General features: G+C 41.4%; 1 protein-coding gene across 1 annotated transcript in view; it reads left to right on the plus strand.

The window, feature by feature from the left end:
• Positions 1-27,977, plus strand: part of LOC143640503 (uncharacterized) — an 87,748-nt gene that overhangs the window by 17,701 nt on the left and 42,070 nt on the right. The window contains exons 4-5 of the mRNA XM_077108267.1: positions 21,441-21,517; positions 22,904-22,993. Of these exons, the coding sequence (XP_076964382.1) occupies positions 21,441-21,517; positions 22,904-22,993 (167 nt within the window). The remainder of the gene's footprint in view (positions 1-21,440; positions 21,518-22,903; positions 22,994-27,977) is intronic.

Raw genomic sequence — 27,977 nt, forward strand, 5'->3', positions numbered from 1 at the left:
CCTGACCACTCTTTTGAGATAGCATTAATCCATTCACTGGGGTAGAGCCTCCTCTTACTTTTCACTAGGCTCCTCCTTCACTGTTCATTTCTACCACTTGGACAGTGGGAAGTGGGGGGGACCATTGTGAAATCATAGCAAGGATTAAATCAGATTATCACATGATTTTTCACATGAGCCCACTGCAAGGCTTCAAGGAGATCTGTGAGATTTGGTGGCAAATTATTGCACTTTGATGTTTACTAATTTGTAGCAAAATTTAGCAAGTCCTTCATTTGTTGTTGTTTTTTTTCCATACTGGGGTTTGAACCCAGGGGCACTTTGCTACTGAGCTACATCCCCAGTTCTCTTATTAAGACTGGATCTCCTCAAATTGCTGAGGAGATCCTCCTGCCTTAACCTCCCAAGTCTCTAGGATTATAGGTAGGCACCACTGCACCCTGCTGCAATTCTTTCACCTTTAAATGTTGGCCTCAAATTGCTGCAGTATGAGTGTTATTTGTGACTTTTTCACCAATAAATATACAATATTTTGATTTCACACTCTACATGGTTAGCAGATATCTTAAAATATCAATACTCATCGCCACTTGGAAATTATAGTGGTTGTTAAACCTGCTGCTAGACAGTGTTATTAATGTGCTAAATAAACATGTATATGTATTACTATATCATAATTTAAAAAATATTTTGTCAACTTTTTAAATATAATTGATTTCCTCTTGAGATCCTATGTATTTTATGCATTGAAAAAAATCCTTCTGTGAGGGGGTCCATATGCCTCTTCAGTCTTCTGGGGGGGGTGGTATAGAAATTGTAGAGCATTGTGAAACATTCAGTCTGCTGCTCCCCTGTCCCTTCCTGTCACCAGGAGTCCTTCTCTTCCTTGGCTTTCCCCAAGGCTGTCAGACAAGGGTGTGGAGTGGGTGTGAGCTTATCTCCACCTGGCTAGTTTTCTTCTTAGACTTGGTCAACCAGTTGAACTATATTTGTGACTCACTCTTCTATCATATTTTGAGAAGGAAAGTTTGTTAGAATATTCCCTTGGTGAAATTGACAAGTTGTATAAGGTACATGAAGCATTTACTTAAAAACATACTGATTATGTGAATTCTAACCAGAAGTGTGATTTCTGCTTCAGTTTTTCAAGGGGAGAAAAACCAGATATTTTTTTCTTCATATGCTTCTAAGTTACATAATAACCAACACAACTGTAAGAAGTTACTCTGTTTTGCAGATGGCTCCTTGCCTGTGAATGTGTGTAGGGGGTTGTGTGTATGGCTTATGTGGGAGAAGAATGTTCTCTAGAAATTAGGACTCAGGGTAGAGGTAGACAGCTCCATAGGTATGTACTTGACTTGGTTGCTAATTTGCTACCCAGTGAGTCCAGCTTGCAAGGTGCTGTGTTGCAGCTATAACTGGATTTCTGGAGTGCTGTCAGCCCTTTTCTGTTTCTGGAAACTTCTGCTGATAGGAAGTGACTTTGTCAGAATAGCTTTCTGCACTGTTTCTCACTGTCCTCCAGACACAAAGCTATTGTTGCAATGCCATGAGCATCTTTTTCTTCTTATAGCTTCTAAGTCTGTGTTTAGAGCATGAAAATGCTGAACATTTCCTTTCTAATTCTTTAGAAGTTATGGTAGGCAAGGACCTTCACATATTCAACACAAATACCTTGGACAATTATATTAAATGATAATTGGAAGAATGACTTTTCATTTTTGTTTCCAAAAATATTATGCTGAAAATTGGGATCAAATAGTCTCATGATTTTTTTCTTCATTTTTCTATTGATCTAGTTATTACTCACATTTCTCCTTGAGTGTAAATCACCTCTTAAAGAAGTGGAAATTGTTACTATTCATTTGAAATAGGGAGAACATATGTGTATTTTACAAGCTTAGCAATGAAGTGACAGCATCTCACCTCTCTCTCTCTCTCTCTCTCTCTCTCTCTCTCTCTCTCTCTCTCTCTCTCTCTCTCTCTCTCTCTCTCTCTCTCTCTCTCTCGGTGGTAATAACAAAATTCTATTGTTTTCTGGACCCACTGATTGATAGTACAGATTCATGTTTGAGACTGTGAATGATTAGGCCTCATTTTTAAAGTGCGGTATCTAAGATCCTTTTTTTTTTAAACAAGCTGTTCTTCCATGGGATCTATATAGCCAGCTGTTTTTGGCTTAAAAAAGCAAGAAACTCACCACAGTCAATTGACTAAGAGGTGGTAATCACACTTACTTCAAAGGACCTCTTAGCCTTCTGTATCTGTACCACATTCACTTAGCCTGTTTTATAGAGGTTTGATTTGGGTTGACTTGATCTTAACCCCACCTTTGTAGATTGAGTAAATAAAATCCAGATGATCTAGAATGTAGGCATTTAAATATCCATGAATGAGTCATCTCCTAGTCAGGTGGATGATGGAATTAATGTGCAGCTGTGGACCCAGATCTCATTCCTATTTTATAGACATTATTGCAATAAAAAGTGGGAAATACAGGTTCTATATTCAACCTGCCCGGAAGAGGTGAGTCCATGATGTGTATGGATAAACACTTTCTCCTGAGAGCTGACCTTTTGGGCATGGAAACTGGTATTCTGGGGAACACTAGACACTCTGGAAACAAGACTTGTGCACATTGTCTGATTTCATGCTTGTGACAGTTAGATTCCCTTGTTTTCATTTAATAAACTTGAGATTGTGTGAAGAGTCTTATCTGCAGTAACTCCAATAATAAGCAAGGTGACCACATAATTTATCATTGAAACCTGGACTCTTTGAGAGGTAAAAGTGGTGCTATTAATGTTTAGGCTAAGATAACAGACATAAAAGGATATAAGATCACCTGCAAATCAGGTGCTGATTGGGGGTTCAATGCAGATCTCTGATTCTAAAGCCTTCCTGTTCTCCATCACAGGCTGTTGACTCAAGCCACCCATCTACAAATGAATTCATATGGTGCATGTCAAATGCCCTTCTGAGGATGAGTCCTGTTCTAACTGTGGAGCCAAAGAAAAACACCCCTAAGCTTGGTAAAAGGTTTTTGGCAAGAGAAAGATGTACTAGAGGTCTTTCGTGTAGAAAGTGTTTTATCAAGAAGGCAGGTAATTTTTCTTTTTCTAAAATAAATGGTTTTTCATTTATTTTTTAAAAGAACAGATCTGCCTTAGCATTTACAAGAAAAACAAAGTAAGACTCCTAACATCTCATATCCAGGGCAAACATCTTTATAGCCAGTAGTAAGACAGTGACATTTGGTTGTCCCTTGGTGTCCAGAAGTTATTTGTTCCAGCACCCAAAACATAAAGTAGCATAGTGTCTATATCTCACCTATGCACATCCTCTCCATGCTTGAAATAATCTCTAGATTACTCATAAAACCTAATACTATGTAAATAGTATGTAAATAGTTGTTATATGGTATTATTTGGGGAATAAAACATGAAAAAAAGTCTACATGTATTCAGGACAGAATTTTTTTTTTCCAAAATGTTTTTTTTTTTCTGAGTGGCTGAGGCTTGAACCCAGGGCTTCCTGAATGCTATGCACATGCTTTCCTACTGAGCTATACCCCCAGCCCTTTTTTCAAATATTTTTTATCATGGATGATTGAATCCACAGATGTTGAACCCAAGGATTTGGATTGTAGTAAATTCTTAAGTAGTAAGGCATGTGCATACAAATTTACCACCCACTTTTAGCACTGTGTCCATGGCTGTTATTGTCAAGGCAAATTTGTGTGGTATAATCATTTCTAAGAGATGTAGTCTAAAAATCCCAGCCCTTCAACGTAACTACATTCCCCGTCTTGCCCCACTCAGGCTTGTGATGAGTTTTGTGCTCTGGTGAATGTCAGACATGTGCATGACAACTCAGCAGAGGCTCAGCCTTAAAGATACATGAAGTGCAAGGCTTTTTAAATGCCATTATAACCCAACCATGGAAAGTAATCAAGAGCTTTATGCAGCATACCAGGATTTATTTGTTCACAGTGTTAAGTTCACTGGCTGCCTTCTAAGCCTATGGAAGTGTCCAAGCAGAAGTTTCAGAGTAGAGCAGTTCTGTAAATACCACAGCCTGAAAAAAATAAAAGTCCTGTTGGAATGCCACTTGTCATCAGTCTGCAGTGCCAAAGTGACAGGCCATGTAGAGGCCACTTCTTGGAAGCTAGAGCAAAGGGGTGGATGGGCGAAATTTATGTATGTGGTTGAAACTTTAGGATACAGTTTTGAATTGAGAGCCATTACTTGCCCTTTGTTGTATATCTAGATTAATGTGGGATCTGCATGTGTGTGATATGCAGGAATCCCTGGGTTCAAGCCTCAGCCATTCAGAAAAAAACTTTTTGGAAAAAATAGTTTCTGTTCCAAACATGTGTAGACTTCTTTTTCTTGTTCTTATTCCCCAAACAATACCATACAACAACTATTTAGGAATCTTAGAGTATCTAAAACATCTGAATCCCAGAGTAGCAAAATGTAACTTTCTGGTGATGAAGAAAAATCTCCCTCCCATTGGGAGTGATCAGGAAGTCCTGGAGGGGGACTGGAAGGCTCAGGGATTGCACCTGCCCCATGCTTTGTTTGAGCCACATCATGAAGAACATACCCATATCTGGTTCACTTTGTGAAAGGGTAGACATTTCTTTGGAAGAATGAAAACCCCCAACCATAAGACAGGCAGAAAAACAAAACTAGGTTGGAGGAGAGGCATGAGAAAGGGAACCAAGAGAAGAAAAGAACATGGGTGGTGAGCAGCGGCCGTTCAAGAGGGAGACTGAAGATGTAAAACAGCTGGGCTGCTGGGGTGACATGAAGCTGCTTGCATTAGGACACCACAAGACACCCACCAGGAAGTCAGGAGATCTGGAGGCCGGTCCCTATGACTAACTAGCTGGTAAGCCTCTGCCTCTTTTGCCAAAGTGGGAGGGTTGGGTCAGATGTTATCCTGTGTGACTTTAAGCTCTGAAAGTCTTTGGTGCTAAGCCAATGAACTATTCTTGAAGGGCTCTCCAAGACCTGGCTGGCTCCATAAACATTTACCAAGGTCTTATACTTAAGACACTGGCACAAAGGCGACTACAGCTCCAGAATCCCCATCCAGAGTGCGACCCGCCATAAATGCTTCCCATTGCTCCAACTACAGGAAGAATAACTAACTCTTAGAAAGCAGGCATGATGTACCAGACTGTTTTATAGATCCTTTCTGTCAATTTACATCTCTTAGCTCTCAATCTTACCAAAAAAATAAAAGTAGTAGTTAGGCCCTCCTGTTCTAATTTTACACATGAGGAAACTAAGGCATTTAGAGGTGAACTAATGTACCCCACGTTTCATTGCTAATCTGGCAGACTCTGGTGGAAAGGCATTGTAGCAGAGGGGGCTGTGTGGGCTGACTCTAGCATTGCCTTGAGCTGTCAGCATTCCCAGAGCACCTCATAGATGGGATACTTTAGGGACAGCTTTCCCTGGGAAGGCATTTGGACTTGATCCTGAGAACAGTGGAGAGTAGACTCCTGCAAGAATTTAAGGAGGAGTGTGGCTTGGGCAGATTTGGAGTTTGGATGGCTGTTCCTGCCACTGTATGCAAAACAGGGTACAGAATACGATGGGACAGGAAGGGCAGGCTGATGTCCTGGTGAGAGATCATGGAAAACTCAAGTCAGGAGGGGAAAGGGTGTCAGGCAGGGAGGTGGTGAGAAGTGCAAGGTCAGGATGATTCTTAATTCAGGGAACGCTTTATTCAAGGCACTCTGGGGGTGCTAATGTGTGCAGAGGTGTTCCCATATAGGTGCAGAACTGAGCACCGGAAGTAAAGACAAGAATAAATGGGGGGTTGAGGCCTTGTCAGCATCAGGTAGCAGTGAAAGCCGGGAGAATGGATGATATCACCTTGAAAAAGTGTTACCCTGGAAGAGCCAGTCCTTTGAAAAATTCTTGCACTTATAGGCTACATTGAAAAGAAGTTGGCCACCAAAGTTGAAAAATGGCTGCTAAAGCAGCCATTCCTGAGCAAGCAGGGCCAAGAGTTTTATGAGATAGGTAATCCTGACCCTGGTGATAACATTTTTGAACCCTCACTGCATGCCTCACACATTTTTTTTGAGCACTTTGGGTACTCGGTATACTCATCTACTCTTCAAAAAGACCCAATGAGGGGGCTGGGGTTTTGGCTCAGTGGCAGATAGCTTGCCTTGCACAAGTGAGATACTGGGTTCCATCTTCAGCACCACATAAAAATAAACAAACAAAATAAAGATATTGTGTTCATCTATAATTTAATTTAATCAGTAGTATTCTGATTCCCATTTTACAGATAAGAAAATTGAGAAGGCATGGAGACACTTCATCACCAGTTATCCATGGTCACATACATCATTTGACCAGAGGCACCTGGGAGATATGGTGGTGTTGTTTGGATATGAGGCGTTCCCCCAGAACTCTTGTGTTAATACAGGACTGTTCAGAGGTGAAATGATTAGATTATGAGGAGCTGTGACCTAATCCGTGGATTGATTCATTCGAAGAATGAATAATTTGAATGGATTACTGGCTGCTAACTGTAGGCAGGTGGGGTGTGGCTGGAGGAAATGGGTCATTACAGGTGTAATTTGGGGATTGTATTTTATACCTGGACACTGGAACTCTTTGCTTCCTGGCTGTCCTGTACTAAGCAGCAAAGCAGAATTTTTTTTTAACCATGCCCTTCAGCCATGATGTTTTCACTTTGGGCTCAGAGCAATGGATTTGGCTGACCAGGGACTGAACCTCTGAAACTGGGAGGTTGGAATGAACTTTTGCTCCTCTTTCTGGTCAGGTATTTTTGTCACAATGATGAAAAGCTGACTAACATATAAGGCCTTCGAGTTTTTATTGCTTGTGTCCATTTGGAAATCTTTGAGGACCTTCCCAAATTCTGCTGAATGAATCAGAGGCTGAGAAGGGAAGGAAGGTGTTGGACCTGTACTGACAAGAGGAAGAAGGTCAAAGGAAGTATGGGATTGTTTTTAAGGGGTCAGAGAATTGCTCATAGGCAAGATCAGTTCACAGGGAGATTTCCAAGGCATAGGCAGGAGGGGACTGGGCATTTCTGGACAGATGTGAGATGCGGACCAAAAGCACTGAAGAGAGAGAGACTGGAGGAACAAAGCAGGAAGGGCAGAGCTGTTTCAGAATTGGAGAGGGCATTGCTGACTTCATTGATATAAAATGTCCAGGAAAGATAAATTCACTGACAGGAAACAGATGAGTGTCATTCCTGGGCCTGGGGAGGAAGACTAGGTTCAGGGATTCTGAAACTAAACAGAGGTGATGGTTGTACAACAAGGTGAATGTACTACATGCTACTGAATTGTACACTTTATTTTTTATTGGTATTGAGGATGGAACCAAGAGCCTCATGCATGCCAGGCACATGCTCAACCGTTGAGCTGAACATCCCTCCCCCATATGAATTATACATTTCTAAGTATGTTATTTGAATTTTAATGCAAATATTTTTTTAAAAAAATTGGAGAAAGCAGAGGTGAGCAGGGAGTAAGGTGAGCCCTACCTCTGCCCATGCTTGCTCCCTATTTTGTAAAGATCTATATTCTCAGCATTGCCTAGTCCCTGGTACTTTCTTGCTTATGGAGAGGAAGCACTGTGAGATTTGGTCCTGTCTGGAAATGCTGACCATACAGTGTGTGCTCAGAGAATGTTTTAACACACAAGAGAATGAGGGAGATCCATTAATTAGCAGGTGGGAGGAAGGAAGGTAGTGCATGTTCTGCTTGGCTGAGGAGGAAGGGAAATGGAGTTGGCTGAGGACAAGAAAAGTCCTGAATTATTATGCGACCTGGGGAAAACCAGGGCCTCATTAACCTGGTCACATTGTTTATGTAGGTACTCTATATTCATTCATTTATTTTTATTTTATTTTTTTGAGCTCCCTGAGTGCAGAAGGGAAGTTAGATTGTGAAGCAAAGCCATAATTTGTTGTTAAAAGGTGGGGATTTTGGTGGGGTGATCAGAGAGGTAAGATAAGGATGTGGAGAAGAAGGCACTGATAGTAGATGGTCCAGGGGGCTAAGAGAATATGGAGGGGAGAGGCGTGGATGACGATAAAATGGAAAGGAATGATTCCAGGACTGTCATGGTGAAGAGAAAGTCACTGTCATTGGCAGTGGAGGTGGCTCAGGTGGAGGGAAATCATTGGGCCTAAGACCTGCATTGTTGCATGTCCAGGGCAGTGAATTCTAACATTTAGTGCTCAGGGGAGAAGAAAACTTGCATTTTTTCACCCTTAAAAATTAAAATCTTAAATTTTACTTAGTTATACATTGGCAGTAATACATATATATATATATATATATATATATATATATATATATATATATATATATATATATATTTTTTAAATGTGTTAGGGTAATGCTTATTTGGGACTGAAGGGATATATGATCAAAATGATTTTGAAGGAGGTTTTGAAGGTTGGGAGGGCCTTAGATGTCCTTGGGCCATTGAGAGTGATGTCTCACAGGCGACCATGTCGGATGGCTTGTTGAAACAGAGACCATGAGTCTGTACCACCTCTAGGTTGACCAGGCTAAGCATCCCTTCCAGAAAGGACCTGGGTTTACCCTGGCGTGCCTGGCTGTTTACCAATTATTCTTTGTAGGATCATCTTTTCAAATGTTCACAAATGATTTGCTAAACATTCCTGTTTAGAAATTGAATACTCAGGATGTATAATTTCTGGGCTCCACCTCAACCTCCCTAATTTTATTTTATTTTTTAAATCAATCAGTTTGCTTTTATCTCCCTCCTCTTCTCCCTTCCTGGATATATGTTGATATTTCCCCTTATTCTCCAAGAGATAATGACCTAGGAAAGTTCTCCCCCACCACTCCCATCCTTAAGAATCTGAGATACAATTTTCCCGAGTCTTAAAATTTGAAGTGAAAATAACTAAGAAGATCTGAGGGGAGTGGGGGGCAGGAGAAGGAGCCTCAGGAGAAGGACAACCCTTTCCAATTCTCATTTCTGTTACTGACCATGTTTCTTCTGGGAAAGTTGCTTAATTGCTCTAACTTTCAGTTTCATTTATAAATTGGAGAGGTGATTACTGATCTGATAAGGTTTTGGGAAAAAATAAAGGAGTTATGCTTGTGAAAGTCCCTTAAACTTACTAGGACTTAATAATGCCAGTTCTTTCTTGACATACCATGCCTCCATTTGTTTTTAAGCTCTGGCCTCTTCTACATTTCCACCCTGGTGGGATAAGTGGTTTGAGAATATAAGGTAAGTGCTGTGATTTTTCTGTAAGACTGTCTTCAACATGTCCATGTTATTGGTGAGTCTGGTCTTTTCCGTGTGATCTTTCTTTCCTGATTTCGTTTCTCAACTCTTTATCTGGCATTACGGAGGGTTTGGGGCATTCTTAGTTATGTTTATAGTTTTGGTTAGTGTTGAAACAACTCATTAATGATAAGTTGCCACAGTCTGGCTCGGCACAAAATAACTGAGCCACCACAAAAGCCTTGTAGATTCAAACAGCAACTCTTTATTCCCGAACTCTCACCGGCACTCTACACCCATGTTCTGGGAAAATCCACACCTCCACTGGGCTCTGCATCCCAAATACTCTCTGAATCCTGCGGGAACTCAAGGAGCGGGTGCCCTATTCCCAGCAGGATCCACCCTAAACCCGGATCCACTCTAAACCCGGATCCGCCCTAAACCCAGATCTGCCCTAATCCCTGAGGAAGGTCACCTTTCATGGAATGTCACTGCAAATGACCTGGGTCCAAGGCAAGCCCATTTCCACAATGGAGAGTCCTCCCTCTAAACAACATTGGGTAGGCTGACAAGGAAATTGCCATGCGTCTTTCCTACTTGGCTATGGCTCTCAGCAATAAGTTTCCCCCTCCCCATTAAATGGTTAAATGAAGAACTGATTTCATAGCGGGCATAAAGTAAAACTGATGTCACTCCACTTCATCCTGCCCCACTTCTTTTATCATGATGAAGGGAATGAGTTCTGAGAACTTTTAGAATTAAAGTGTTTGAGTAGGGTCATTTTTAAAGTCTCTTAGTAGTGATGAATGAGAACCTTCCTGTTGTCTTTGATGGACATGAGACATTGGGAACCTCCCTAACTTGTTCAAGACATTACATGGGCCAGTGCCTCCTGGTCTATTGGGCACTAGCGTCTGCAGCTGACCTTCTTTGGCCTCTGCAGAGTGGTGACTGCTGTTTTGACTGCCATATGCCTGCATTCTGGGTCTGACAATGCCATTGACTCTTGAATTTTTATAAGAACATTGTATTACTCATGAATGGAAGAAATTTGAGAAGTCATTCTACAGTTAGGAAAGTTTGGCTATGAAGAAAGATCAACTTTTGAGCCACTTAATTCTGTCTGCTTCTAGGAAAAGTGAAGTGATGTCTCCTTCCTACCCCAGGACAATATTTTATTATTTACTTACTTAAAAATAAGTACCTTTTAATTTATAGCTGGAATTTCAAACACGAATTTTAATGTAGCTTGGGTTCTCTCTTTCATATACACACTGTTTTTCTCAGAAAATGATTTTGTAACATCAACTGTTTTGAAATTCTTAATCATTTTATTTCTTCATTAGTAAGATGAGATGATGGATGTGAACATTAGAATAATTTAAGAAAAGAGCCTAGTGCTGTACCCAAAGTATAACAGCCATTCAGTACATGGTTAATGCTATTTTAAATTCAGATTAAATGGGGGGAAAAAACATTCAGAATCTATTCAGGCAGCATAGCACTATATGAAAAGGAGCCTATTGATTAAACACTTAGGAAGTTTCAAAAAAAAACCCTTTTAAGTCCCAAGATATCAGCACTTGTGTGATGGATGTCTCCAGGCAGATAAAACAGTTGAGTCTTTTTAGTGGAAGAAACAGGAATCTTTTCACATGACATGGCACTTGAAAAATATTGCTGTAATTAAAACATACAGTATAGTTAATTTTCAGGAAATGTACATTTTTCATGTCTTGAAGAAACTTTACAGAGTTATTTAAGAGAAAAAGGAGGGATAGTCTACTGGAAATTAGCACTTGATGAGGTTGATATTATTGGCTTTTTTCCTCCCTTCTATTGAAGGTGGTCAAATCAATGCAAGGGTGAGCAAGTCCTATAAGTCTGTTTTCACCTCTCCTCTTCCCCTCCTCTGTACGGGAAAGACTGTGAACTTAGGTGGTGAGAAGTAATTCCCCTTTTTTATGGACCAAGTTCTCATTAAAATTTGGCCCTTTCTTCAGTTATGGGTACAGGCATAAACTAAAGTAAAACAGTTATATCTTGGAATCTGAGCAGAATTGGTTCCAGGACCCCTGTAGATACCAAAATCTGCAGCCACTCAAATCCCTTATATAAAATAGTGCATTCTAGACACATCCTCCCCTGTACTTTAAATCATCTCTAGATGACATATAAACACTAATGCAATGTAAATAATTGTTATACGGTATTGTTTAAGGAATAATGGCAAGAAAAAATTGTACAAAAATAATATCCTGAGGGGGATATTTTCAATCTGTGCTTGGTTGAATCTGAGGATGTAGCGCCCACCGATATAGAGACTAGCTGTATCAGGAATACTTTGACCTTTGTTATCTGTGAATCCATATCACATTACTATTGTTGCAGAGATTTCTAAATATTTTTTTCAGTCATCACAACTTCAAAATGATGGTATATAACTGACCCATTTTTGGATCTTGTAACTTTGTGTATTCATAAAGAGGCACTCATATTACCATATTGCAACTTTAACGTATTATGATAACAAGTCTAATTTGTTTCCCTTAAATCCTTTGTGTTTTATTTCATGCATTTCCTGCATTATTTGAAGGAAATACCCAATCATCAGATTGTCAGTGGGGTTCAGGGAATACAAAAGGTTAAGACCCTACTCTGTCACCTGTGGTCCAAATTTTATTCTGATATTGTCATGGTTCTCAACCATGTCTGCCCACTAGGATCATCTGAGAGACTTTCAGGAATTCCAGTGCCCAGACCAATTACAGTCATCAGTCCCTTAATCATAGGGATATGTTCTTGAGAACTGTGCCAGCCATTAAGTGATTGTATCATTGTGTGAACATCATAGAGTGTGCTTCCACAAACCTTGTGGGGCTGGAGGTGTAGCTCAGTGGTGCAGCACATGCCTCAAGTGCATAAGGTCCTGCATTTCATCTTCAGACTGCACAAAACAAAACAAGAACACAAACCTAGTTGGTGTAGGTCAACCACATCATTGATCCTCTTGTTGTGATCCAGAGACACTTGTAAACAAGAGATAGATGAGGTTGCTGCCAGTAAAACATGGCATATTCTTTTTTAAAAAAATATAACAAGGAGTACACTAAAATAATGACCAAAGGTATAGTGTAGTAAATACATAAATCAGTAACAGTCATTTATCATGATGAAGTTGTGAAGTTGTGAAGTTGTGAAGATGTGTTGTCTGTAGCTGTATTGCTTTATTTTTACATTCCTGGCAGGATGATGCTTGTTTAAACAACACCAAGTGATGTGTTCTGCAGTACTTACTTTCCAGCTCCTTTATGATCTTAGGAGACCCCTGTTATATCTGCAGTCCCTCTTCAATAGAAATTCCCTTCCATGGTATGTAATTGTAAATGCAGTTCTCTGAGGTGATCCTGGGTGTGAAGTTGAGGTTGAGAATTCTTGCTCTAAATATTCAGATAAATCGGCCAACTGCTTTCTCTTCCTAGTCTTCAGATAAAATATTAAATTTCATGTTCACAATAGAATATTCAAACTGAGAGAAAAGGACAGTTCTGCTACCTTTCTATAGATAACTGTTGAGGGTGGGGGGGTGTCAAAACAATAGCTCAGCCAGGCAGATTGTCCTGAAATTTGAGGTCATTTGACATTTGTTCTCACATGTACTGGTCCTGAATTTAATCTTAACCTCACACCTACCTGCAGAAGAGACCCTGACTATGTGCCTGGGTACTTAAGTACTCTGGTCCTATGGAATGAGGGGCAATCAAATTGTTTTCTAATCTAGGTATCTGTATTTCTCTCTGGGAGATATAAATATAACTACAAATATAAACTGGGAGGTTCACAATTGGCCTTCGAAACCCTGGAGGCTTACTGATCCCCCTGGGCGCTAGTCGTGGGCTTCCTCTTCCTGTCATTCCTCCTCATCGTCGCATCAGTCCCTCTCTATACATGACATTGGACTTTTAACTGCCTTTCCTGGAGCAACTTACAAATTTTACCCGAGACACCCTCGAGGTTGAGATTATTTTGTGTTGCTTTATTTCTTAGGAAGTTATTAAAATCATTACAAATGGGTGGCAGACTATTAGGGACTCTGTAACTGCTTTACTGAGATAGAATTCATACAGCATGCAAATTACCCATCTGAAATGTCCTATTCAAAAAAGTTGTAGCATATTCAGGGGGTTCTACTGCTCATATCACAATTAATTTTATAATATTTTCATCACCCCACAATAAACTTTGTGCCCTTTAGCCATCATCCTCCCTCTGCTTCTCCATGTCCCCTCCCTCAAATGCTTATCTACTTCCCACCTCTATAGATTTTCCTATTCTGGGAATTTCTTTTAAGTGAAACCCTACAATGAGTGCCTCTTGTGACTAGCTTTCATCTAGCATGAACTTTTAAAGATTCATCCATGTTAGCACTTAATTCCTTTCTATGGCTGAATGATACTCCACCCTACGAATGGATCACATTTGATCTAATCATTGGCTGATGGGCATTTAAATTGTTTAACTTTTGGCTGTTAACAGTAAGACTGCAGTGAACATTTGTGTACAAATTTTTTTTTTGCATGGACATATGCTTTTGTTCTTTATAAACCAAGAAGTAGAAATGCTAGGTCCAAATGATCACTCTGTCTTTTAAAGGAACTGCCAGAGTGTTTTCCAAAGTAGCCACAGCATTTTATATTCTCTTAAGGTAGAGAGTGTTTTTTATTGCTGTGTTAACTTCTTAGGAAGGTACTGAAGTCATTACAGATGCTCATTTAAGTCCAGGGTTTGTTGAATGAATCAATGGCAGAGTTTTGGGGACTGTTAGAGGGTGCTAATGTTTCCTTATCCTTGTCAATACTTGTTATTATATGAATTTTTTTTATTATAGTCATTTTAATTGATGTGAACTCCTGTTTCACTGTGCTTTTGATTTGTTTTTCCCTGATGTCTAATGATAAGCTCTTTTTTTTTTTTCATTTGAGTGGCAGTTATTTAACCCTATCTATTTTCTGCCTACCATGTGATATGCACCTTTTTCTCTGGGTGGACATGTCTAGAAGCAACATCTTGGGGCTTATCAGAATGGAGTTTTGGTGTATGCATGTAGGGTATGGATGTGTATAAGTCCTGTCTCTCATACTGAGAATCTTGGTCGAGGTCCTGTTCTTAATACTAACTTACCAAGAAAAGGAAAAACCTCATTAATTCTTGGAAGCTTAATTAGGAAGATAAAGTTATAAAAAATAATGAAAGAATATGTGAACAAGGGTAGTATAAATAATCTGAGGTTATTTGGCCAAATTATGATAGGAAATATTATGACATTGTTTGTTCTTGGCAATGTACTTTTATATGCTTGTTGACTTCCATTACTTCCATAGTATTCATACATGGGCAACAGTGGAGCTCTAGGTTTCCATTTAACAAATCCACAAGGACCTTGGAAGTGCTTTTTACAGAAGGGAAAAATAATTTGTTATTTTATTCCTCTGTGTTGATTCATGGAATTTCCTATGCAGAACACAAATATGGTACTGTTACTGGTTCTTTGTCTTTTAAATTCCTAGAAACAGAATGCTGGGAATGAATTTGAATCAGAAGACAAAGTCCTGGGTTGAACATTCACAGTGTCTTGCACAGGGAAGGTGCTTGATAAATTTTGTTACATCAATGAATGAGGATTGCACTTCATTTCTCTAGGCTGTAGTTTTATGAATCAAGAGTTTTAAGTAAAGAAAGGTCTGACAAATATGAAGTCTCTTGCAGCTCCAAAATTCCTCTGCACAGGGATAATTGCATTCCCAGCTTTTTAGACTAAAAGAACAAGAAAATATTATAAGCCTTTTCAGAGTGTCCAGTACTAGTTGAGCGTCACTAATCTGATGTCCACAATACTTGAAAATCCTAAGCTTTTTCAGTTGTTGACATGATGCCCCCAAGTTTTCAAATTTTGGGACGTTTTTGATTTGGGATTCTCTGATGAGGAATGCTTAACCAGAAGTTTATGCAAATATTCCATTCTGAAAAATCTCTCAGATTTTAAATACTTCCAGGCATTTAAAAGAAGGGATACTCAAGCTGTATACTCTCTGGGATAGAGTCTTGCCTGTTAGCCACATCTTGGCTGCCCCATTCCTTTGGTGATCAAGGACCTTCTCATTACTGTAGAGTCTTCTGCTTGAAATATGTGTACATGGCTCAGTTATAGAAATTAAATTACTTTTCTCATAGCGAAACTGTGAAGCAGCCCTAAGTGAGTATTTGCAAACTGAGAATGACCAGTGAGGTCATTTTAATTGGAGACTGTATTTTACCATGGCTGATTTCTGTTGGCTTTATTGCTCTTCACTCCTGTAGCCAAGCTAGCTCATGGAGATGCTGGCAAGAGCTGGGTCTCAAGTGTGCAGATCCAGCCAGCTCCTGGCTGTTGCTGAGATGCTGAGGCAGTGTGGGTTCACAGGGGTGCACTTTGCTGGGGCCTTCTGATAAGTGTAGCTGCATGTTCATATGAGGTGTGCATGGAGAAATTGCCACCTTGTCCTACACACAGGACAGAATCCCTGGAGACCTTTTATCATTGGAGAGGAATTATGGGTGAAGTGCCTTTGAGTTGAATGGAGCCCGTGCTAGTGTGGATGGTGATCCCAGTTGTCGGTAAAGGTGAGAAGATCAAACTGGGTTTTGTGACACTTCCAGGAGCAAACAGATGGCCATCAGTTTTTGAATTTTGAGAAGTTTATTTTAAACTCATCTTTCTTCTATCTTTGCCCCTTTTCTCTCTTCACTCAGGGTGAGGGATCAGACATTCTTAACCTCTCAGACACCTGGGGGGGTTCTCAATAAAAAAGCCAATGACACTATGTCCTTTGAATTCTTTTCTAAGATGTCATTTCAAACACTTGTCTTCTTTACTGTTATCGATGTACAGAAAAGTGAGCCTTGGCAGAGCAACCTCTCTTAATGGTAGAGCAAATTTCACTCTGAATACCTGTCTTTGTGTGAGGCTCACTTTCAGATACCTGTCCCTCTCCCTACCACTGGTTTTCCTCTATTCCTTCATCACTTTATCATCACCCAGAGCTGATTGAGTTTCTTATGCATCATCCCACCTATAAGCACTGTCTGAATCAGGATTGAGATTGACATCTGACTTCAGTCTCTTTTGTTTTGGAGACTCTTTTTGTGACCTTATTTCCAGATCTCTTTGATTCGGCAGCGAGGACTGGTTATCATTAACTTCAGTGTGCAGTAGATGTTTGAACTATGCTGCATAGTCAAGAGTTGATGTCTTAAAAATATATATATGCATGTATGTCAAACGGGGTAGTTAAGAGATCAATTGTATAGTACCTGATGAACCTTGTAAAAGCATCAGGACAGTTAACAAATGATTCATTAAGATCATATCAAAAAACCACAAGCTCTCTTTTTAAATTCCAAAAAGCTTTAAATATCAGCAATCCACATCTCCTCTCCCAGCAGAAAAGGGTCTTCTCCTGCTGCTGTTTGCCTCATTTTGAGCCCAGGTTCCCTAGGCTGTGGTCCACAACTCAGAGTTGCTGGGTCAGTGATTAGGAGAGAGGATTTCTGGTCCCTTGTTTCTCTGTGAAACGTTCCTCTCCACTTCATGGGAACTTGGGCTCTTTACGACTTTTTGCATTTGTTCATTCAGTTGTTTGAAAAAGCCTGTGGAGTTTGGACCCCTGGACAAAAATCCTGCCCACTCCCCCCCACCACAGGAGGCTGACAGGTACCTCTTTTACTGTTACATGGGTCCCCACCTCCCACACAGGGGTCCCTCTTCCCATATCCCCCCATGAGACCCCTCCTTCCACATGCCACACAAGGTTCCTTCCTCCACACACGTGGTGGTTACCTTCTAGAAGGTGCAGACTATGTCTCAGAAGGACCCATTTCAGCACACAGCAGGCAGCAGGTTCACATTGACTGGGCTGAGTTTGGAGGTTGGTGCTGAGGATTTTAAACATTCTCCTTTCCCATCTATAAGATGAGGTCACCATCTCCCTTGTCTAAAATGTGATCCTGTGTGCGACAACACTCCAGAAAGACAAGTGCTGCATAAGCCTGTTAGTGTCCTCCATCCACCTTGGCTTCCTGCCTTATATCACCGTATTTCCATCTCCTCCATTCCTTCAAAACCTCTTTACTCCTTATTCGTGTCCTGACTCCCTGCTTCCCTCCCTTCTGCCCTCAGATGGGAAGGAAAGCATGAGTGAAAAAAAATCTATCTGGTTCACAGTCATCGTTTCCTGTCAGTGTGTGTTTAATGCTGCTCTTGCCCTGTGCACATGTCTCCCAGCGTAGCTGCATCTGTGTGGCAGTCAGGAGATGCTGCCTACCCTTCACAGGAGCACCCATCTATGTGTGTGGACCCCTCCATTTGCTACCGCTGCCTCTGTATTGTGTGTTCTTCCCAAGTCTAAGCATGACAGAAAGTGTTTGTTCTCATAGATTAAACCCAGTACCCAAGCACTTTCTACACTGTGTGGGTACCATTATAAAACAGAGGAATTTTCACACCAACGTAGTCTGCCTGTTCTGTTGACAGCTGGGTGACAGTTCTGTACAATCAGTACAGAGGTGAAGTTTTAGGTGAACCACAATGATGTAGCTTGGCTTTCGTGAAGGTGAGAGGTGAAACTGAATCCTCAACAACAGTTAAGAACTGAGCCTCATTGCTTATATTAACATCTCTTTGTATTTCTTTGCCCTTTCATCATATGGAAAAAAAATGGCAGGGAGAGAGAACTTGGGTGAATGGCAGGGAAAACGTTCTAGTGACATCTTAGCAGGGTCTGTCCCCCTCTTTTGAAGGGACCTTGTATAGAGTAATTACAAGCATCCCCTGAAAAGCATTAGCATTAACCTTTACTAGATTAAGATTTTGTTTCTTAGCCACACTCAGATCACAGACTCTTCCACAGGTTGGAAAGTTCTCCGTGAGTACAAACTAATAAAAACATTTACTGAGTTTTTTTTCATTGTGATGGAAACAAAATGGGGAGCTGTCCTCTGAGAAAAACCCCAGAGTCCTCAGGAGCTGTGTGGTGATGGAAGGTTCTGCCCTTGGTCGGATTCAGGGAGCAGCTCTTCCCTGTGGTAGAAGGCTGGAACTTCTGTTTATTGCACTCTGATTCCACCCACCCCACAGCCTGTAGCACATTAGAGCCTTTGGAAACCCATTGTGTATTCAGAACCATCACTGTGTCACAAAATAAGGGACAGGAAATTCATCTATTAGGTAATAGAATCACAGAGGAGACCCTGTTAGATTTGTTGATAAACTGTCAAGAGGAAGATTAAAAACTGTGGCCTAGCTGGAGTCTCCTCCCCAGACTAGGAGTCAGATCGAGGGAAAGACGGGAACCTGCCTGCGTTCATTCAAACAGCATTCACTGAGTGCCTGGTGACCCAGCAAAAAGATATTAGCTCCTCGTGTTCCTCATGACCTGGGACAGGAGATGGACAGATATAAAGAGAATAGCAGATGGTGGTGGAGAGGTGTACACAGGAGTCCAGGGAAGCCGAAAGGAGGGCAAGGCCAAATCCAACTAAACCCAACCGGGCATAAGAGGGTCAGGTTGAGGACTGTGTTTTCAGGGAGGCAAGCCCTGGTTGAGTTCTATATAAAGGAAGGTGGGCGGAGAACAGAAGAGGCAGAGGAATTCCTGCAGGGCTCCTTAGAAGGACTGGCTTCAGGCCAAGTAAGGTGCACACCTGTCATCCTAGTGTCCTGAGAGGCTGAGGCAGAAAGATCACAAGTTTGAGGCCAGCCTCAGCAACTTAAGGAGACCCTGTCTCAAAATAGAAAGTCCTGGGACTGAAGCTTAGTAGTAAAATTCCCCTGAATATTTTGTCCTTAGTCTTGGGGAAGGAATCAGTTCAGCATGTGTTCACAGAAAGGAGGAATCTCATTTGGGGAGTCTCCTAGCAGAGCAAACCCAAGGGTCTGTATCTGATTCTGTAAATAAAGTTATATTAGAGTGTGGCCCCACCCATTCTTTTGTGTGGCTACTACATCAGAGAGAGACTGTGTGGCACACTGCCTATATTGGGTGTGTTTTAGAAAAAGTTTAGTGACCTTGGCCATCACATATTTTTGAAACTCTCAATAAGAGTACTCATAGTCCAGCCCCAGGGCTCTATCTACTTCCTGGACCATCTAATGAATTTGCTTCACCCCACCCTACCTGCCACTCAAGTCAGGAGCCTCTGGTCTCTAAACACTCTGGAAGTAGAATAGTGTCTGTAGTGGAGGTAGGGGGCTGGGCATTTCACTCTATATATCTCTTCAAAAACATCTGATCACCCCATCCTGCAACTGTTGGAGACTCCTAATTTCTCAGGACCTCTGCTACTGTTTATCAGCTTGGTAAGTGTTGCCCAGCAAAACCAGGATTTGCAACACTGATGGGAGTCACAGTCATTGGGAAGTACTCTGTATTCTTTGATGCAGCAGCCCATGCTTTAGTGACTTCTGTGCCCTAGCAAGTGGGAGAGGGAAGCTGCAGGCAGAGCATGAAGAAACACAAAGAATGCATTTCTAAAAGTGGCTGAGCCAGGCTGAACTCTTGGCTAGTAAGAGCTAGAAGAAATAGAGCAACAGCCATTTCCATTTTATAGATAACAAAACAGAGGCCCCGACAATCTAGGTAACTTCGTTTTGACTGCCAGTAGACGCTGCCTCTGATCCCTGATAAGGAGGATGTTTCTTCCTGTGGAGATGTCCCAGTGAAATGCCTGATCAAGAAGTCATGAATTTCTGTTGCAGACTTTCGAAAGATGTGGCTTTTGAGGATTAGGTACAGATAAGATCCTCTGTAGGGCTAACTTCTTCTTTTAGTCCCAATAACCACCAAGGTACTATTTATCAAATAATGTTGCAATTTGGGATCTGATTTCTGACTAGTCCTTTATATAGAAAACCACTGGTAGGAAATAAGGGTGACATTTTCCAAACCTTCCTGGAAAATATAGATACAAAATGAGAATGAAGCAGATAGAGTCGTCCAGATTTCCAACCAGCATGATCATTGCTATAGAAAAATCGGTTTATAACTATTCACCTCTTAAAACCTTTCACTATTTATTGCTCTGCTGTTCTTTGAGGAAAAGACCTAAGTCCTTGTCGTGGCATTTGAGGTCTTTCCTGTGTGGGCGCTGCCTGTCTCATCTGTCTCACCTCTCAGTATCTCACATATTTTCCTTCCAGCCTAAGTGGGTTCCTACATTTGGACCCACCTCAGTACTTTGAAAGACATCTTTAAATTGTCTGGCTCATTCCCACATTGTCCTCCCATCTCAGCTAAGTTAGTATTGGATCTGGGAGGCCTTCTCTGAGCTTTGGAGATTGAGTTGGGTCTCCTCCCTTGCCCAGTCCTGAATCATGTCAGCTATACCGTTCAGTTTCTTGTTCACTCTTTCTCTTTAGATTATAAGCTTCTTGTAAGAATGCTGCTCTTTTTTCAGTTTTGATTCTATAGTCACCAGGAAGCGGAATCCACTTGTACTAGTTACTATAAATGGGATTTGTGGTGAGAAAATATATAAAGCAATAAAGAAATCCTGGTGGAAATCTAATATCTGTAAGGAGCTCTCCCTATTGGAACCACAGTGGGAATTCCTCAAGATGGCGCAGGTGTTTTGTGCCTCTCTGCTCCTCTGCACCCAAGTTCTATTTGCCCTTCTGTCTCCTGTTGGTTTCTTGAGCTCATACACATGACTGCATGAAGTTTCTGCATGATCTCACTTTGCCCATGTGGCCTCCGATGGCCCCCACCCCCCAGCCCTGGCAGGCACTCCTAATCTCATGGCTTTATTTCCTGCTCCCCATTCATTTGGTTCTCTGTTTCTCACTTGCAAATTTCTAAGCAAGCACACTGGTCAGCCTACTCACCGTTCTGAGCCAAGGCACACCAGTCAGAGGTCATCATCTTGTAGGTGGGGTCTCCTGGAGTCAGGTCCTCACCACAGACCAATCAAACATGTTTGGAGCTGGTGAGGTTCTATGGGTCAGAACCTGGCTGCCATGATGGGCATCTCTTATTTTGGTTTCTCTTCCTGTCTCTCTGCTGACAAGGATGTTAGGCATGTATATTTTATGGACTTGATGGTATTTTTTGTTGTTTTTCATTTTTTTAGATATCATTAATGGAGCTCGAGAAAAATGTGTATTGCCTCCTATGGATGGCTACCCCCACTACGAGGGGAAGATCAAGGTAAGGCTGAAGCATCACCTGCTCATTTCCATCATCCTCAATCTTCCACCCCACCCCCCCCAGATACAAATGAGTGAGTGAGACCTGGAAGTGAGTTATTTAAGGGGTGCCTCCATCCTTCAGTATTGCATTGTGGCCATCATGACCCTTCTTTGCTTATGCCAACCCCATGGAGTTAGTCAACATTTACCCTCCATGGTCACACTGGAAGAGCCTGGCCCGCTTTGGGTGCCTGCCATAATGCTGCTTTCTTTCCCAGCCTCTAGTGGGTGGGTGCTTCCTGTGAGGGTTTCTTAGTGTCCACCTGCCCCCTACCCCTACCTCCCTGCCATCTTAGTCCCAGGCTCCTGATCATTTAATCCAGGCTATAATTTTGGTGCCACATTTGCATTTGTGGTGAGTACCCAGCGATACTGGGCCACTCTTTCAGAGTTATCATTTTTTATTTTTTGGTGCTGGGGACCAACCCATGCCTCATGCATGCTACGCTCATTCTCTAACACCAACCTGCAGCCCCAGCCCAATGTTACATTTTTTTAAAAATCCATAGCGACAGTAAAGAGATTAGTGGTTGCCAGGGGATTGGGGGGGTGGGAGACATGAGGTAAAGCAGAAGGGATTATTTAGGCAATGAACTATCCCATTGATAATTTCATGGTGGATGCATGCTATAATACATTTATCTAAAGCTATGGAATGTACAACACCAAAGGTGAAGCCTAATGTGGATGATGGTCTTGAGTTGATATTGATGTGTTCATGTAGGTCACTGATTATAGCAAATGTAACACTCTAATGCAGGATGTTGATGGGAGTGCTGTGTTGTGGAGAAGGGTGCATAGAAGCTCTGTACCGTCCACTCACTTTTGCTGTGAACCTAAAACTGCTCTAAAACATAAAGTCTATAGTTAAAAAGAAAATTATATAGCCTGCCCAGTAACTTTCAGGGAGAAGTTTCAGTTTAGGTCTGCAGTTATTACTGTGAGACCAACCTGGCAAGCACTTGCTGATCTCCTTTGGAGCAGGTGCTCCCCAATGCTCAAATTGCACTCAGGCCCACCTGCCCACACTCTGTGTTTCAGGCACTGGTGAAACCCTAGTTTCCAGAAGATGTGCATTTGGCCTTGATAAAACTCTGCTAGGCATGGCCTCTCCTGGCCTCACTCTACAGCTGTGGCCTAGCTGAAGCCAGTGTCTTCCTGTGGGTGCTCCAGGTGTTGAACATCTGGTCATCGTGGCTCAGCAACCACTTGCTCTGTTGTTAAGCTATGGTTTGAACCATTCACCCTGCTATCACCCTTTATACCCCTCCTTCTCTCAGCAGATGGGTAGGAGCCCAGGGAATGGAGAGCTGAAAGGTGTTCATGTGTGTGCTTGTCATTTCAGTGGATGAAAGATATGTGGCGCTCGGATTGCTGCTACGCAGACTATGGAGTGGATGGGTCCACCTGCTCATTTTTTATTTACCTCAGTGAGGTAGGTAAGTAGCTCACTTCCTGTGGCTCCTGGCGGGGTGCATGTGTGTGGTTAAACTGTTTTGTGGCTGAGCCTGGAATTTGAAAATTTTCAAAATGTGTAGTGTTGTTTTTATATGGAGGAACTATGGTCTTTTTGTCATTATTCTCCCCACCTCTCAAAAGATTTTTTTTTTCATTAGTAGAAAAACAGGCCTGAGTGAGCTGTTCACTTTTTCCTTCAATTTTTCCTATTGTGAAAAACAGGTAATGTGAGATCTACCCTCTGAACCACGTTTAAGACCAATTCAGTGGCATTGAGTACTTCCACAGTATTGTGCAAACAGCAGCGCCACCCATCTCCAGAATCATTTTCATCTTGCACAACTTAAACTCTGTACCTAGTTAGCACTAATTCCACACCTCTGTCCCCTAGCATCTAGCAGTCATCATTCTACTTTCTGTCTCTTTGAACTTGACTATTCTAGTTACCCCCTAAAAACAAAATCGTAAAATTTGCATCTGGCTCACTTCACTAATCTTCAAGTTGTAGTATGTGTTAGAGTTTCTTTCCATTTTAAGACTGAACCATATGCCACTGTGTTTATATACTACCATTTGCTTATTTATCCACCTATCTGTGAATGCTTGGGTTGCTTCTCCATTTGGCTTATGTGAATAATGCTGCTTTGAGCCTGGGTGTATAATTTTCTCTTGAATACCTTGTTTTTAGTTCTTTGGAAAGTATATACCCAGAAATGGAATTACAGGATGATTCAATAATTCTATTTTTCATTTCTTGAGGACCTGCTGTATTGTTTTCTATGACAGTCATACCCTTTACATTGCCACCGAAAACAAGGGTTCCAGATTCTCCACATCTTCACCAATACATGGTACCTTCTGTGTTTTCGACAGTAGCCATCTCTATGGATGTGAGTGATAAAACTCATTGTGGTTTTGGTTTGCATTTCCTTTTTTAGTGATACTGAGCTTCTTGTCATGTGGCCAGAGTTAGCCATTTTCTTAAAGGTTGAATTAGTTACTTTTGCCTTCTCTTACTTCTGTTATTGCACCCTTGAATTTAAATAGAAGCTTTGTTTGTTTGTTTGTTTGTTTTAAATAAGGATTGCAGAGCATTTTCCAGACCACACTGGATTTGCTATAGGCTTCAGTGATCTTCATTTCACCTTTAGGAAAGTCAAGGAGTGGAGAGGTGTTAAGGTCTATACAGAAGCAGCTGAAGGGGAAGAACCTCTAGGGGACCAAACCCTGCTACTTCTCCTTCTCCCACTGATGGCCAGGCCAGCCCTCAGGGCTGATGAAACAGATGAAGACCAGTTTCAGAGAATGCAGCTCCGTGGGCTTTCTGCTGCCATTTCTTTTTCATCCTATCCTATTTTTGTGTGCTGTTGATATTGCCATTTATCCAACATTAATAGCTCCCCGGTGCTCCATGGAAAATGACTCCAGTTTTGAAGCTAAATTAAATGTGTTTGCCATAGTTTTCATTGTGATGTTACAGGGCAAGTTCCCGTTGTAGAGCTGAGGCCACTAGAGTGGTCCTTTCTTGCTGGCTCTTTCAATCACATCAGACATGTCTCTCAAGAGTACTAGGCATACTTTCATTGAAGGGATAGGAAAAGGGGACACTCTTAAGGAGAGAGTGAGTCCTCTCAAAGAGGAGATGAACAAAATGCCCCTCCTTCCCTCAAGTTTCATTGAGGGTCCAAGGAGAGTTTCCAGAGAGTCCCACCCATGTCTACCTCTTGACTTTTGACTGACAACAGAATGATATCAGTCTTCTAAGTCCTCACTGTGCATGGTAAAGGTCCAGGACAATGTTAGGTCATTTTGGCCCATGCTGGTCACAGTGCTAATTGGGTCCTCTTGTTATAGATTTTATGGTTAGGGTGAATTATCCTTATCTCCCTGACTTCTTTTCTTTTAATATTTATTTTTTAGTTGTAGTTGGACACAATATCTTTATTTATTTTTATGTGGTGCTGAGTGTTGAACCCAGGGCCTCACTCGTGCTAGGTGAGTGCTCTACCTCTGAGCCACAACCCCAGGCCTCTCCCTGACTTCTGAAACCTGGTCTGTGTAAGGGTCACAAAAGTCCCCCCTTCAGAGTAACTTGTGTTCTTCTTATGGGCATTTTGAATCCACATTTCTTCTGCATATGAAGTTTAGCTTGGTAGGACCAGCTTATAGAATGATCCCTTAACCTCATATTCCCACCAGTTGGGTCTCTTAGTGGGATTCAGATGCCTTTCTTTTCTGTTTCATAAGGTGACAGGAGCAGACCTCTTTTGATTACAGAAGTCAGGTCAGTATTAGTATTCAGCGTGCCAGCATGTATCCTTGCATTCTATGGAGTTTGCCTCTCTTTTTTGATCATTCCCTCTTTCTTTAGTACATTTAAATCAGACTTTTTTTTTGTATAGTGCAGGGGATTGAACCCAGGGCTTCTCATATGCTCTATCACTGAGCTATACTTCCAGTCCCACAGACTTTTTAAAAAATTTTTTTGACAAGTTGTTCAATGGCCACTCTGTGGCCATCATGAGAACCCCAGAATAAATGAGTTTAGAACCTCTTGGAAATTAAAAGTTCAAGAGTTGGGCTTGTGCTTTGCCTCATTAGCAGGCTGCTAGCAAATACATTTTTTATTTTTATGTTTTTATTCTACTGAAGACTGAACCTCTACCACTGAGTTACATCCCCAGGCCCACATCTACCCCTTTTTTTAATGTTGAGACAGGGTGTTGCTAAATTGCTGAAGCTGGCCTGGAACTTGCAATCCTCCTGTCTCAGCCTCCTGAGTTGCTGGGATTATAGGCATATGCCAGGGGCCATCTGACTACTGGTTATCTCTGTGTGTTTCTTATATGTGACTTGGGTGGCCTGTGGCCTAAGTTATCATTTCCTTCTGTAGGGGGTTAAGGCTTGGGTCTACAAATTAACCTTCACTCCAGTGAGAAGTCAATTAGAAGTACTTTTCCTGCCCCAAGGGAGAGGCTTCTCATTCAATTTAATTTTCAAGTTTTCTTCCCCTTTCCCTGTGATAGAATATATTCAGAATCCAACTGTGCACTATGATTGACAAACCGAGCCAATTTCACACCTTCCCAAGAAGGAGAGGACTGAGGACAGAATAGAGGATTTTACATTCCCACTTCAACTTCCTCTCCATCTCTGAGGCAGGAGCTGGGAAGCTGTCGGGGTGAAGTAAAGACCACTGAAAAGCCAGGTGCAGTGGTACATTCCTGTAATCCCAGCAATTCAGGATGCTGAGGCAGGAAGATCATATGTTCAAAGCCAGCTTCAACAACTTAGGGAGGCCCTATGAGACCCTGTCTCATAAAAAAATAAAAGGTCTGGAGTTGTTGCTCAGTGGTTTAGTGTCCCTAGGTTCAATCCACAGTACGAAAGTGGGGGGGGGGACTCCACCTGCTAGAAAGGGACTGCAATTATTCATGATCTGTTCCCTTCCTTTGAGACCACTGCCCACTCCCAGTTCCCAGGGGAGCTGAAAGGAAAGAAAAGCAAGGTTCTGAAGCAAAACTGAAAGGACTGCTGGACAGACTTGGCTCTGCATGGGTCATCTGTACTTACTTTGGAGACAGAGTGTTTCCTTTGAGGACCTGATTCTTGTAGTCACAAGGTGTGGAATGGGAATTCATTACTCAATCACTCTTTTCTGAAGATGATCAGGTTTTCCCTTTTGTTTAGGCAAATTCTAAGTGAGCACTTCTTGAACATCTGTCATAATCATCTATTGTCAACTACTGAGAACTCATTTTCTTTCCATCATGCTGTGTGCTCATCCTAAGAGTCAGATGGGAGAGGAAGAATGATCCAGGAAGGATAGAGATGGTTTCTCTTGGGAGAGTGCTAGGAACCTCTTTTTTAAGTTTTATTCTAAAAATAACCCTGAACCAGGACTTTAAAAAATTTTTTTTAATCAAAGCATCATCAAATTACCTTATAAGAGTTCAAAAGTTTCACTGTGATGGTCACTTCAATAGGATTACTTACTGCCTGAGAGCCTCATAACTGAACTTCAGCTTCCATTTCTCCTGTTTTCTATGTTTTGTGATTTTGGGAAAGTGACTTAACTTCTTCATGCCTGGGGTTCTTCCTTTAGTACCTATTAGTTTTAATTTTTGTTTGGTTTTGAAAGACCTTACCTTGAGTGTATTGTGAGGATTCTCATTTCTATGAGAAAGTACTTAGAGCAGAGGCTAGAAATGGAAGTCAGGCAATCAACATAACTGATACATTTATGGTTTTCAATGTCATCATTATTTGAAGAGAGTTGTGGTCTGTCACTTAGCCTTGGATGTTATAAGTGGGCTTTTGGTTCCATTTTAGAATTAAAATCAATGTATGGTTCTTGCTCACCAAATATGATTTAACTTTAGATCCTTTGACTTCTGGTAATTTAGAAATTCAACTGTTCCCTTGATGCTTTTTTTTAAATTGAAAAATAGAAATTGTCTAAGTTTGTGCAACACAATGTTTTGATACACTCATATATTGTAAAAGACCAAATCAAGCTAATTAGCATGCCCTTTACCTCACTTTTTTTTTTTAATGGAAAGCACATTTTTCCTTGCCTGTTTATCTCTGGATATGATGCTTGTGTTTGCATTTAAATTGGGAGCTGGTGGTTGGGGATGTGGCTCAAGTGGTAGCACGCTCGCCTGGCATGCGTGTGGCCCGGGTCCCGGGTTCGATCCTTAACACCACATACAAACAAAGATGTTGTGTATACCGAAAACTAAAAAGTAAATATTAAAAATTCTCTCTCTCTCTCTCTCTCTCTCTCTCTCTCTCTCTCTCTCTCTCTCTCCCCCCTGGTGTATATGGAGTCAGTATACCCACTATAACTGTTAATGTGAAATTGGCAGAGATGGTTTCCAAAGCCAATTAATTCCTTCAATTAATTCCCATCTAGTATTTTAAATCCTAGATAATACCTCAGTCGTTGTTGGGGTTTG

The sequence above is a fragment of the Callospermophilus lateralis genome, unplaced genomic scaffold, assembly GCF_048772815.1.
Source record: "Callospermophilus lateralis isolate mCalLat2 unplaced genomic scaffold, mCalLat2.hap1 Scaffold_314, whole genome shotgun sequence".
Lineage (NCBI taxonomy): Eukaryota > Metazoa > Chordata > Mammalia > Rodentia > Sciuridae > Callospermophilus > Callospermophilus lateralis.